At 41.5% G+C, this 14,643-nt stretch overlaps 1 protein-coding gene across 4 annotated transcripts in view; it reads right to left on the minus strand.

Moving 5' to 3' along the window:
* Positions 1-559: 559 nt before the first annotated feature.
* Positions 560-14,643, minus strand: part of PLCL2 (phospholipase C like 2) — a 220,206-nt gene continuing 206,122 nt past the window's right edge. Inside the window, exons 6-7 of one of the 4 annotated variants that reach the window (XM_023207345.3) lie at positions 11,374-11,516; positions 562-1,433 (exon numbers count right to left, since the gene is read on the minus strand). In XM_023207345.3, the coding sequence (XP_023063113.1) occupies positions 1,415-1,433; positions 11,374-11,516 (162 nt within the window). In that variant the 3' untranslated portion in view covers positions 562-1,414. Of the gene's footprint in view, positions 1,434-9,140; positions 9,172-11,373; positions 11,517-14,643 lie in introns of those variants that run through there. The other 3 variants (XM_023207346.2, XM_023207344.2, XR_002730694.2) reach the window with 3 other exon arrangements.

The following is a 14,643-nucleotide window of genomic DNA, read 5'->3' on the forward strand; positions in this document are numbered from 1 at the left end:
AAAGAAGGGATTGTTGAAGATTTAGAGTAAATATTGACCCTTCCAAAATTTGAAAGCAGTTTTGGTTTGGGAGAAGCAGTAATTAGGCGGCAGTGTTCAGTATCTTGAAAGCACGAAGTTTCACTGATTTGGAAAATAAAAGCTTGGATTAAAAACTCAGCTGGCTCAAAATTACCTTTCAAAAGTGAACGAAAAACAGATACTTTCTTAGACAGACATAAATTGAAGGAATCTGTTGCCAGCAGAACTGGAGGAAAGCTACACCTGCTCCTGCCCTGTAACTGCTTTTGACTTACTATTTGCCAGATTCTGAGGCGCATATCACTACAGACCTGATTCAGAAGCATCAAGAGGGCAGCTGTGGGTATCTCGGTTCACTTTACAGTCAGCTGCTGTTGCTTAAAGCTGTTGAAACCTTACCAAAAGCAAAACAAGGTCAGCCCAGACAAGCAACTTATTTTTGACAAAGCTGTTCAACAAGTAAGTGGCCACGCTTAAGAGTAGAATATTTTGAACCAGAAATCTTAAAAGTTAAGGCTTCATTAAACACATGTACTGCTATTGGAGAAATATCATAAAACATCTTTTTAATGTGAACACTACTTCATACAATGAAAAACTATTTACAATGTATTGTTTCCAGATTTGTTGCTTTTACATCATCTCTACCCATGTGCTGAGTCGGCATGTATCTTCAGCCAGGGAGCTTCAGTCCAATTGCACATTCTCCTCGATGGCTCTCCAAGGACCCCGAGGATGCAGGGAACCTGTCCACTTACATTCTCCTTAGTAATTATGGCTCAGCAAGCATGCCACCAAAATCATCTAGAACCCAGATACTCTGGCAACCCCACATAAGTAAAAATGCGTAGATCAGGTTTTTTCTCCAATAAATAATAATTTGACAATCCAATCCATTTCCATCTTAAGAAATTGTTTTCACTTAGGAAAATGTTTCTCAATGGAGCTAGAGTGAATAATCTGTTCTTCATACTGGAACTGAGTTAGAATGTCTTTGTATACAAATATAGCATATTTTGGCCAGCAATATAATTGCTTGCTATAGAGTTTATTTGCCTTCACACGCAGGATTGCTACATACATTCACAGTTTTAATAGACTGTAATTAGCTATTCCAGTTGTGCTTTAAAATCCCGAATATTATTCTCATTAGCGAGTGCAAAGCCAATGTCCCATCTGACTACAATTGGTCCTAGAGTTATAAACTCCATAATGATTTATTGTAAGTTTCCTCATTCTCCAGTTTCATCATTTGCTTTTTCAGGTATGACTTCCAAGCTCCGGCGTGGCTTCTGGACATCAGCATTTTCAGTGCCTGGTTTATTCAGTCCACATGAAACAGCAGCAAAATGGATTTGTTTCAGGTTTTCCAAAGTCTCATTCTTAGCATATTTCAAAAGATCTGCTTGTCCCTATAACAAAACATGCCATTAAACAGTATTAGATATGACATAACTTAGTGTTAGACTTCAACAATACATACCTTTCACTGAAATAGAAGTATTTTGATTCCACAAGAGGGCATAATTATTTCTTATTGGCACTGCATCTGAATAGGTCAATTTTAATAAAAAGTGAGTTTGTTTTCCCAGTTTCAGTACCACACTCCAAGAGTATGCTGCTTTTCTGGCCCTTTCTATTTATAGATCTGCATGGGGTTCTGTGTGCATGGACTATTCCTGTCTATCCTGGTTGCAATTACATCTTTCATTAGTTGTTTGGCCAATCTTGTCTTTTCCCTTTTAAGGTTTGAATTAAAAAAAAACTTTTATTTTGAAATAAGTGTAAATTCACAGAAGGATACAAATGTAGTACAGAGAGGCCCTGTGTACCCTTTCCCAAATTTCCCACAGTGGTTATGTCTCACATAACTATAGCACAATATCAAAACCAAGATGCTGACAGGGGTACAAAGTGTGCCTATGCTTCTGTGTGACTTCATCACGTGTGGGTTCACGTAACCACCATGGCAACCAAGGCACAGTACTGCGCCATCACCACTGGGAAGTCACACCCACCCCCTCCTCTCCACCATCCCTAAACCCTGGCAACCACTGATCTGTTCTCCATCTCTGAAGCCCACACAGCCTTTGGTAAGTGCTGACAGCCGTGGGCACACAGCAGGTCCTCACTGAGCAGTTGCTGAAAGAGTGAAGCAAAGGATTCTCTACTCAGGATATATTTATCAGCCAAATTTTAATTTCTTTGCTGAGGTCTGACCATCGACTTGATCTGTATGCAGTACAACACGATATAGGTCAGAAAACAGTGGGTGAATTGAAGCACAGTCACTTGGAGTCTGGAACTGGTGCTGACAATGGGCCAATGCAGTTTGTCACCCTCTCTGTTCTTGACATTTTGGACAAGAGAATTCCTTGGAGGTGGGGAGCTGTCTTGTGTATTTTCAGATATCAAGCAGCACCCTTAGCACACCCTAATGTTTGCAGACATTGATAACTGTCTCTTGAGTGGGAGGGTGAGATACCCCCAGTTGAGAACCACTGGGCTAATGCATCAGCCAACAATTCCAAAATTATTGAGCAGAAGAGATGATGTGGTGCTCTATTGTTGTAAATTCCAACACTTCTACTTTGCTTTTTTGTTCATTTTTCCTCCAAGTTTAACCTGCCTTCCACTAACAGTTTTTCTACTTACACTATTACCTTTTCTTCTTTTTCTCCTTGCTTGCTATTTTTTTCCATCCCCTTGGGTTCTCAATTTATTCTATTATTTTCTTTATGATTCCTCTGTAGTTTGAATTTTCTTTGTCCTACTTACACCTCCTCCCCGTTTCCCTCTTTCTGAACTGCCTCCCAGTGTGTGTCCCCTTTAAGGCATTCCTGTCCAGCAAGAGCTTGGGGCCAGCTGCAGACAGCAATGGGTAGGGACTTACCTTGGCTGGCAAATGGACTATAGTCAAATGTCAGCCACTTGTGAGATCAAATTGCAAGGCAATTTTAAACCATCATGAGGCCCAAATCCACAGAAGTTTGCTGCTTACCACTTACCATGCATGGTTTTCCTGCTTTACAGAGTCCTTTAATTAGTAACTATAAATAGATGTTCCCTTGCTTAGATTAACTAAAGGAGCTTCATTTTTATTCATTCTTACTAGTCACTGGACTCACATGTTGAAAATTTACTAGTTCTGAGGTCCCTGTATATATAGCATATTGTGTCAGGAGTATAATTTCATGTTAAATAGTGTATTTCCCTTCACAAGCAGAATTACTACATACATTCACAGTCTTAATAGACTGTAACTAGTCTTTGATTTGTGTTTTAAAACTCCAAATATTTTTTTTTTTAAATTAACAAACTTTAATTTTTAGGACAGTTTTAGGTTCACAGCAAAACAGAGCAGAAACTACAGAGAGTTCCCTTACACTCCCTCCCTATGGAAACCTTCTCCAGTAGCCACAACCCGCACCACGGTGGTATACTTGTTACAATCAATGAACCTATGTTGCCACATCCCCTCAAGTCTATTGCTTAAATTAGGGTTCATCCTTGGTTTTGTATATTCCATGGGTTTTGAAAAATGTGTAACAACATCTATCTACCCTTATAGGATCATGCAGAATAGTTCCACCACCCTAAAATTCCTCTGTGCTTTGCTAGTCATCCTTCCCCACTCCCAACCCCTGGCAACCACTGATCTTTTTATTGTCTCCAAAGTTCTGCCATTTCGACAATGTCATATAGTTGGAATCACAGTGTGTAGCATTTTTGGATTGGCTTCTTTCGCTCAGTAATATGCATTTAAATTTCCTCTATGTCGTCTCATGGCTTGATAGCTCATATATTTTTAGTGCTGAATAATATTCCATTGTCTGGATGCACTGCAGTTTACGTATCCATTCATTTACTGCACGACATCTTTGCTGCTTCCAAATTTTGGCAATTAAAAATAACTCTGCTATAAGCATCTGTATGCAGATTTTTGTGTGGACATAAGTTTTCAGTTCATTTAGGTATATTCCAAGGGGTATGATCACTGGATCATATGGTAAGAGTATGTTTAGTTCTGTAAGAACTACAGACAGTTTGACAGTTTCTGACAAATTGCACCTTTTTGCATTCCCACCAGCATAAATGAAAATTCCCGTTGTTCTACATCCTCACCAGCATTTGGTGATGTTAGTTTTGTATTTTGGCTCCTGTAATAGATGTGTATTGGTATCTCATTGTTGTTTTAACATACAATTCCCTAGTGACATGTGGTGCTAATATATTTTCATTTGTATATCCTCTTTGGTGAGGTGACTGTTCAGACTTTTGCCCAGGTTTTAATCAGGTTGTTGCCTTACTGTTGAGTTTTAAGGGTTCTTTGCATTTTTTAAGAGTTCTTTGATTGTTCAGACTTTTGCCCAGGTTTTAATCAGGTTGTTTCCTTACTGTTGAGTTTTAAAAGTTCGTTGCATATTTTGGAAAACAGTACTTTATCAGGTTGTCCTTTGCAAATATTTTCTCACAGACTGTGGCTTCTCTTCTCATTCTCTTGACACTGTCTTTTACAGAGCAGAAGTTTTAAATTTTAAGAAAGTCCAACTTACCCATTCTTTCTTTAATGGATTGTCCATGGTGGTGTATCTGAAAAATCACTGCCATATCCAAGGTCACCTAGATTTCATCCTGTGTTATCTTCTAGGAATTCTATAGTTTTGTGTTTTGTATTTATGTCTATGATCTATTTTGAGTTAATTCTTGTGAAGGGTGTAAGATTTGTGCCTAGACTGAATTTTTCATGTGGATGTCCAGTTTTTCCAGCACGATTTGTTGAAAAGATGAAGTCTCTATTCCACTGTATTGCCTTTGCCCCTTTGCCAAAGATCAATTAACTATTTTATGTGGGTCTATTTCTGGGCTCTTCTATCCTGTTCTGCTGATCTATCTGTCTATTCTTTTCACACTGTTTTATTTCCTGTAGCTCTACAGTAAGTCTTAAAGTCAGATAAAGTCAGTCCTCTGACTTTATTCTCTCCTTTAATATTGTGTTGGCTATTCTGGGTCTTTTGCTTCTCTCTTTAAACTTTAGAATCCGTTTGTCAATATCCACAAAATAACTTGGTGGATTTATTTGATTTTATGCTTGCTGGAATTTTGATTGAGATTATGTTGAATCTATATATCAAGTTGGGAAGAACTGATACCTTGACAATATTAAGTCTTCCTATCCATGAATATGGAATATCTCTCCATTAACTTAATTCTTTGATTCTTTCACAAGAGTTTTATAGCTTTCCTCATATAAGTCATATATATGTTGTTAGATTAATACTTAAGTATTTTATTTCTGGGGTTCTAATGTAAATGGTCATGTGTTTTTAATTTCGAATTCCACCTGTTCTTTGCTGGTATATAAGAAATCAATTGGCTGGGTGTGGTGGCTCATGCCTGTAATCCCAGCACTTTGGGAGGCTAATACTTGAGCCTCAGGAGTTCAAGACTAGCCTGGGCAACACGGCAAAACCCCATCTCTATATAAAAATACAAAAATTAGCTGGGTATGTTAGTGTGCACCTGAAGTACCAGCTACTTGAGAGGCTGAGGTGTGAGGATCACCTGAGCCCAGGGAGGTCAAAGCTGCAGTGAGCCATGATCATGCCAGTACACACCAGCCTGGGTGACAGAGTGAGACCCTGTCTCAAAACTTTTTTTCTTAAAAAAAGAATTCAACTGAATTTTGTATATTAACCTTGTATCCTGCAACCCTGCCATAATTGCTTATTATATTGTTCCAGGAGATTTTTTTGTCAATTCTTTTGGATTTTCTACATAGATGATTATATCATCTGTGAATGAAGACAGTTTTATTTCTTCCTTCTCAAGATATATTCTTTTTATTTTATTTTCTTGTCTTACTGCATTAGTTAGGACTGGACTTCCAGGTCAATGTTGAAAGCACTGGTGTCAGAGAACATCCTTGCTTTGTCCCTAATCTTACCAGGATTGCTTTGAGTTTCTTACCTTTAAATATGATGTAAGCAGTATGATTTTTGTAGATGTTCCTTATCAAGTTGAGTAAGGTCCTCTCTATTCCTAGTTCACTGAGAATTTTTATCATGAATGGGTGTGGAATTTTGTTAAATGTTTTTTCTGCATCTACTGATATAACCATGAGCTTTTTCTTCTTTAGCCTGCTGATATGATGAATGACATTAGTTGATTTTTCAAAAGTTAAATCAGCCTTGTATACCCAGTATAAATCCCTTTTGATCATGGTGAATAATTCTTTTTATTCATTTTTGGATTTTAATTGTTAATAGTGTGTTAAGGATTTTTGCATCTGTGTTGATGAGCGATACTGGTCTATTGTTTTCTTTTCTTGTAATGTCTTTGGTTTGGTAATAGGATAAAACTGGCCTGGTAGAATGAGTTAGGAAGTATTCACTCTGCTTCTATTTTCTGGAAGAGTCTGTAGAGTATTGGTATCATTTCTTCTTTAAATGTTTAGTAGAAACCAGTAAACCTATCTGGGTTGGTGCTTTCTGTTTTGGAGGCTTATTAATTATTGATTTGATTTCCTTAATAGATATAGAATTATTCAGATTGCCTATTTCTTCTTATGTGAGTTCTGGCAGATTTTACCTTTCAAGGAATTGGCCTATGTCATCTAGGTTTTCAAGTTTGTGAGTATAGAATTGTTCATCATATTCCTTCATTATCCTTTTAGTGTCCATAAAATCTGTGGTGATGTCCTTTATTTCATTTCTGACATTAGTAATTTGTATCATCTTTTTTCTTAGCTTGACTAAAGCCTTACTGATTTTAATAAGGTTTTCAAAGGAGTGGCTTTTGGTTTTATTGATTTTTCTCTATGCACTTTCTGTTTTTAATTTCATTGATGTATGCTCTTATTATTTTTATTAATAAAAATTAGTACCTACCAAAATGCCTATCTAGGCATCATTCTTTGGACATTACACGTCCAGTTGAGTTTCTGATATCCTGCTACTACTCTTACTACCAGCTACTCTTCAGTCAAAGCAACCCCATTCTTGACCTGGACCAAGGACCCTGGTGTCATTATTTACTCTTCCCTTTTTCTTCCATCTATCATCCCACCTGTCAGTAGGTCTTATTGTCACAATCTTCAAAACATATATATAAAGTTTCTCACCACTTCTTACCATCTTCACTGCCACCATTGTGGTATAAGCCACCATAATCTTTCTTGGAGTTTATTCCTACTGGTCTTCCCTCTCCATTTTCAACATGACAGCCAGAGAGCTCAAATTAAAATACAGGACATCCCGTCCTCTCTGATTAAAACTCTTCAGCAGCTCCCCAAATAACTCAGAGTGAGAGTCAAAGTCCTTGCCCACAGCCTCATCTGACTTCTTTCACCCACCCACCCACCCTGTAGTGTTCACCCAGCCTCTGATATGGTACGCTCCTAAATGTTCCTTAAACCCATCAGGTCCTCTTTAGTCCAGCCTCAATGTCTATGCACTCATTGTTCCCTCTACAGGGAATGCCCTTGCCATAGAAATGCACCTGGCTCACTCCCTCCCCTCCCCTTGATGCCATCTTGATTCTGATGCCCTCTTCACAGCAGCGCCCTCTCTGACAGCCCTACCTTGTCTAATTAGAACTCTCACTTCCTGTCCATAATTCTCCTTACTGCTTCCCGGCCTTGCTTTTTCCGTAATACTTATTGCCTTACTCTACTGCTTGGTTTATTGTCTGTCTCTTCCACTAAATGTAAACTTCATGAGGGCAGGAATTTTTGTCTTCTGATCAATGCTGAATCCTCAGAGCCTAGAACAGTGCCAGGTACAGAGTCAGGGCTCCATAACCATCTGTTGAATGCATTTAAAGTAACGTAATTAAATTAAAATGTGAAAGTCTCCCCTTTAATCTCACAGCTGCCCCCTAAACAATGAATTTTGTCTTTTTTTCCGGCATTATATGTATATTACAAACAGTTATCTTATTTTACTTTTAATGTAAATACAATCAAGCAATCTATATTGTTCTTTGGTTTCCCTTTTTCTTCACGAAAAGTTATGTCTTAGTGATCTTTCCATGTCAGCATATATAGATCTACCACACGATGACAGGGTATGTAAAAACAAAAATCCCCAGATGGCATACGGTAATTAATGTGGTAATAGAATTCTTCATCTGGTTGAATCTTACATTTCTCAACTTCAGAGAAGTCATCATGGTATCTTGAACAGAATAGGCCTTTGGACATTACCAAGGCAAGACACAAAGGACTCCCAAAGGCAATAAATCTGGGCTTGAGAAGCTGCTGAACTTTGTCCACATCACTTTTAGTTTGTTCTATGTGTCTAAAAATACATGTTTAAGACGTCTTGGAGGTAAGGCATGTAGCGTGAGTGAAGACAATTCTGGCCAGGCATGGTGGCTCATGCCTGTAATCCCAGCACTTTGGGAGGCCAAGGCAGGCAGATCACCTCAGGTCAGGAGTACATGGTGAAACCTCGTCTCTACTACAAATACAAAAAAATTGGCTGGGCATGGTGGTGGGCACCTGTAAACCCAGCTACTTGGGAGGCTGAGGCATAAGAATTGCTTGAACCCGGGAGGCAGAAGTTGCAGTGAGCCAAGACTGTGCCATTACACTGCAGCCTGGGCAACAAGAACAAAACTGTCTCAAAAAAAAAAAAAAAAAAAAAAAAAAATCTGAAAGAGGTGGGGGTGTTTGTTGTAGCAGTGTTCATATTTCATAGATTCAAAAGACTTGAAAAGAGCAAAGGTTACTTAAAACACTGCCACCCACTGACACAGGGTGTCTGGTTTTGAAGACTCCTTCCACAAAGCTGGCTTTGCAATGTTTTCAGCTGAACAACTCAAATGTCATTTGATTTCACACATTCTGGTTTGAATTTTTTTAACTTATTCTATTTGGTTTTCATCTTGAAAGAGTTTTTAACAACCTTAGGTCAAAATATTTAAGGTTCTTACTTAGTAATCTTTAAAAGATGTAACTAAGGGCAGTGGCTGGATCCCAGCAGCTCTTGCTGCGAGTCTGGCGTGACCGTGCTTTTTCTGGCTGAGCCTGTGGCTTACCTGGGATTGGATCAGAGGCCGCAGCAGCCAGGAAAAGAATGATGACAGCTCCAAATGCCAGAACCGCACCCCAGCTGTGCTCAACCCTTGGGCTAATCACCATACTTTCTGTATGACCACAAAAGATGTTCTAGTTTTTAATATATTAAAAATATTTCAAGACGCATCTGTTAGTGCTACATTTTAGGAGCCAAAATTAACAAGTACAAGTCATTGCTTTTATTCAGACATAGGGACAAAACAACAGGGATTCTACAACTGGCTAATGTTTTCAAAGTCCTTTTGTCCAACTATCTATTAGAGAAAAACAGTTGTCTTACTTCTGAGGTGAGGGATCCAGTGTGGCAGCTAAGACTTCCCCTGCCCTCTGCCACCTGTGTAATGGCCACATGCTCGGGTGTTGAAGAGAGCAAAGATTAGCACTTGCCATTTCCTGGGGGCCAGCAGGCACTTTTCTTCCAAATCACATGCAGTGTGAGGGAGGAGAAGAAGGAGGGTACTCATACCATTATGGGAGTCTGAGGCATGAAAATACTCCTCCTTCCTGGCTTCCTTATCTATTTGGGAACACAGACAGAAACCCAGCAGAATTTAGGTACCTTCACTGATACCACCTGCTCTACAAAGACAGGATGCAGGGGAAGAGCTATTACCAATCCTCTTTCATAAAAAGGACACTGAGTTTAGAGAGATTACAGGTAGAGTCTGAACAGCAAATCACACTGAAACACACACACACCTTTCTCTCTGGTGTGTTTGTTTTATTTTCCTGTTGGATAAACTAAACTGTGAGGCCAAAACTATAGAGAGTTGAACCCCACAGACCGCATACAATATTTTAAAGCAAGCAAGTTGAAATGTCCACTACATTTTTCATGTACCCAGCACATCAAAAACTGTGTAGACAATTCACTCTTCCTGTAATTAAAAGCAGAAACAGAAATATGGATTTCCAATGTGTGTTTGTTGAATGAGGAATGAGTGAACAAAAGAATGAAACAGGTGTGGTGGCTCACACCTGTAATCCCAGCACTTTCAGAGGCTGAAGTGGGTAGATCACCTGAAGTCAGGAGTTCGAGACCAGCCTGGCCAACATGATGAAACCCGTCTCTACTAAAAATGCAAAAATTAGCCGGGCACGGTGGCGGGCGACTGTAATCCCAGCTACTCAGGAGGCTGAGGCAGGAGAATCACTTGCACCCGGGAGGTGAAGGTTGCAGTGAGCCAAGATCACACACTGCACTCCAGCCTGGGGGACAGAGGAAGACTCTGTCCGGAGGGGCGGGGGGAAGAATGAATGGATTGTAGGAGTCTTGGCTACGGATTCTAAATCGCCTCTCATGATTATACGTTGACAGTTCTCCTTTCAAGAGCTCTTTTGAGGCTGGCTGAGATTGTGGCACATTCATTAGAATTAAGGAAGGCCTCCTAGCTTGGTCAGGCCCACTTCCCACTGAAGTCTCAATAAACCTTATGGTTGAAAAAAGACTCCCTGATCATCAGAGTCACCTAAACCTAGAGCAACAGGACACAGGCTGTTGTACAGGATGTTAGGCTCATTCCAAGAGTGAGTGATGTTTTTTGTCCTTTTGGCTTCCTGTATGTGCACTCACATATTTGATGGGCATGGAACATGAACTGCAAATCAGCTTGTCTCCCCACAGCGGGAAGATCGCCTTCCCTCCACCCTGACTTCCACCCCAAAGGGTGCAAAGAAGCTGCCAGAGGGGGATGAGGGGTTCTGTGCAGGAGCAGAAAGGAGAGCCCTCTAAGCACAGCTCCTGCCCTTGGTTTTTTCCTGGATCCAAAGAGATGTTTCTGTGGTTCGAGGCAGTGTCTTGATGATGCAAGGACAGTGGGCTGCACAGATCTGACTATTCATGTGGCTTCCTTTGCCTGCCACACCTTTTGCCTATATTTGGGCTGTCATCACATTTACAGTTAGTCTCCAATTTTCCCAAGGTTGTGCTCAGAGGTTTGTACAAAAGTTAATAATTTTACATATAATATTCAATTTATTAAATTCAGAATGAATGCCTTCCTCTTTATAAACAATTTTACATTTCCTTCACCAAAGACAGAGGGTTGGGGGCTCCTCAGCAGCACCACAGAGAAGACAGTGTCTGAGTTGGGGAAACTCAGGGCAGGAAAGGATGGTGGCAGGCCCAGGGGCTGATGCTGCCTGCCACAGAGGAGTGACCATGACTCCAATACATGGCACCTCTGGAGCCCAACCATTTAGCAGAATGATTTCTATGCTACAAAGCGTTCTAGGTTCTGACTTTGACTGCATGTCCCTCTGCTACAGACCTGGCCATGGGAAGGGCTAAAGTCCACCATGTAGTACGACAGTGGCCTCGTCTGGCACAGAGCTGGCAACTCTGGTGGCAGAGGTAGGGTGAGCGTTCAGGAGCAGCCTTTGGAGTCTCCAGACAGTGGAGGTGAGCCATGACCTAAGCACAGAAGGTTGGGTGTCAGCAGAGGGTTCCAGGCAGGGACCAGGGCCAGAGGGCAGGGGAGGGTGGCCCAGCTGTGTAGAGAGAGGACGCAGAGAGCGAGGGGACACTGAGAGGCAAGTGGGGCTGGCCCATGGGCGTAAGAGCCTTGGGAAACACCAGGGAAAATAGCACGCACGTAAGCACCTCCTTCGCACTATTAATCTTCCAAGTACACCATTTACACAGTCAAACATTAGCTGAATAATCACAAACTCCACATGAGTGGGGTCCCAATATTGGAGGTTTTACTGTGTTTCAAATGGACCAGAAAGAACAGCCTGCCTAATGACAAATGCTACTGTAGTTTGATTTTCTGAGCCATTCTGAGGCATTTTCACACACTAAATAGAGAAATGGCTTTCAGTCAATTATAGCTTTTCAGGAAAAGAGACAACATAATATTCTACCTATAATAAATAAAAACAACTAAAAGATATGAGCCTCAATAAAAGGAGTCATACATCAACTATCATGGTAACTTCAAAAAGGAAACAGATTCCTGGAGGGCGGAGCAAGATGGCCGAATAGGAGCAGCTTCAGTCTCCAACTCCCAGCGCGAGCGACACAGAAGACCGGCGATTTCTGCATTTTCAACTGAGGTACTGGGGTCATCTCACTCGGGAGTGCCGGACAATCGGTGCTGGTCAGCTGCTGCAGCCCGACCAGCGAGAGCTGAAGCAGGGCGAGGCATCGCCTCACCTGGGAAGCGCGAGGGGGAAGGGAGTCCCTTTTCCTAGCCAGGGGAACTGAGACACACAACACCTGGAAAATCGGGTAACTCCCACCCCAATACTGCGCTGTAACACCGGCACACCGGAGATTGTATCCCACACCTGGCCGGGAGGGTCCCACGCCCACGGAGCCTCTCTCCTTGCTAACACAGCAGTCTGCGGCAATCTAACCGCAAGGCAGCAGCGAGGCTGGGGGAGGGGCGCCCGCCATCGCTGAGGCTTAAGTAGGTAACTAAAGCCGCTGGGAAGCTGGAACTGGGTGGAGCTCACAGCAGCTCAAGGAAACCTGCCTGTCTCTGTAGACTGCGCCTCTGGGGACAGGGCTCAGCTAAAGGAGTAGAAGCCTGTGAAACGCGAACGACTCTGTCTGACAGCTTTGAAGAGAGCAGGGGATCTCCCAACACGGAGGTTGAGATCTGAGAAGGGGCAGTCTGCCTGCTCAAGTGGGTCACTGACCCCTGAGTAGCCTAACTGGGAGACATCCCCCACTAGGGGCAGTCTGACACCCCACACCTCACAGGGTGGAGTACACCCCTGAGAGGAAGCTTCCAAAGCAAGAATCAGACAGGTGCACTCGCTGTTCAGCAATATTCTATCTTCTGCAACCTCTGCTGCTGATACCCAGGCAAACAGGGTCTGGAGTGGACCTCAAGCAATCTCCAACAGACCTATAGCTGAGGGTCCTGACAGTCAGAAGGAAACCTATCAAACAGGAAGGACACCTAAATCAAAACCCCATCAGTACGTCACCATCATCAAAGACCAGTGACAGATAAAACCACAAAGATGGGGAAAAAGCAGGGCAGAAAAGCTGGAAATTCAAAAAATAAGAGCGCATCTCCTCCTGCAAAGGAGCACAGCCCATCGCCAGCAACGGATCAAAGCTGGTCAGAGAATGATTTTGATGAGATGAGAGAAGAAGGCTTCAGTCCATCAAACCTCTCAGAGCTAAAGGAGGAATTACGTACCCAGCGCAAAGAAACTAAAAATCTTGAAAAAAAAGTGGAAGAATTGACAGCTAGACTAATTAATGCAGAGAAGGTCATAAACGAAATGACAGAGATGAAAACCATGTCACGAGAAATACGTGACAAATGCACAAGCTTCAGTAACCGACTCGATCAACTGGAAGAAAGAGTATCAGCGATTGAGGATCAAATGAATGAAATGAAGCGAGAAGAGAAACCAAAAGAAAAAAGAAGAAAAAGAAATGAACAAAGCCTGCAAGAAGTATGGGATTATGTCAAAAGACCAAATCTACGTCTGATTGGGGTGCCTGAAAGTGAGGGGGAAAATGGCACCAAATTGGAAAACACTCTACAGGATATCATCCAGGAGAACTTCCCCAACCTAGCAGGGCAGGCCAACATTCAAATTCAGGAAATACAGAGAACGCCACAAAGATACTCCTCCAGAAGAGCAACTCCAAGACACATAATTGCCAGATTCACCAAAGTTGAAATGAAGGAAAAAATCTTAAGGGCAGCCAGAGAGAAAGGTCGGGTTACCCACAAAGGGAAGCCCATCAGACTGACAGCAGATCTCTCGGCAGAAACTCTACAAGCCAGAAGAGAGTGGGGGCCAATATTCAACGTTCTTAAAGAAAAGAATTTTAAACCCAGAATTTCATATCCAGCCAAACTAAGTTTCATAAGTGAAGGAGAAATAAAATTCTTTACAGATAAGCAAATGCTTAGAGATTTTGTCACCACCAGGCCTGCCTTACAAGAGACCCTGAAGGAAGCCCTAAACATGGAAAGGAACAACCGGTACCAGCCACTGCAAAAACATGCCAAAATGTAAAGACCATCGAGCCTAGGAAGAAACTGCATCAACTAATGAGCAAAATAACCAGTTAATATCATAATGGCAGGATCAAGATCACACATAACAATATTAACCTTAAATGTAAATGGACTAAATGCTCCAATTAAAAGACACAGACTGGCAAACTGGATAAAGAGTCAAGACCCATCAGTCTGCTGTCTTCAGGAGACCCATCTCACATGCAGAGACATACATAGGCTCAAAATAAAAGGATGGAGGAAGATCTACCAAGCAAATGGAGAACAAAAAAAAGCAGGGGTTGCAATCCTAGTCTCTGATAAAACAGACTTTAAACCATCAAAGATCAAAAGAGACAAAGAAGGCCATTACATAATGGTAAAGGGATCAATCCAACAGGAAGAGCTAACTATCCTAAATATATATGCACCTAATACAGGAGCACCCAGATTCATAAAGCAAGTCCTTAGAGACTTACAAAGAGACTTAGACTCCCATACAATAATAATGGGAGACTTCAACACTCCACTGTCAACATTAGACAGATCAACGAGACAGAAAGTTAA

This window comes from Piliocolobus tephrosceles, chromosome 2 (assembly GCF_002776525.5).
Source record: "Piliocolobus tephrosceles isolate RC106 chromosome 2, ASM277652v3, whole genome shotgun sequence".
Taxonomy (NCBI): Eukaryota; Metazoa; Chordata; class Mammalia; order Primates; family Cercopithecidae; genus Piliocolobus; species Piliocolobus tephrosceles.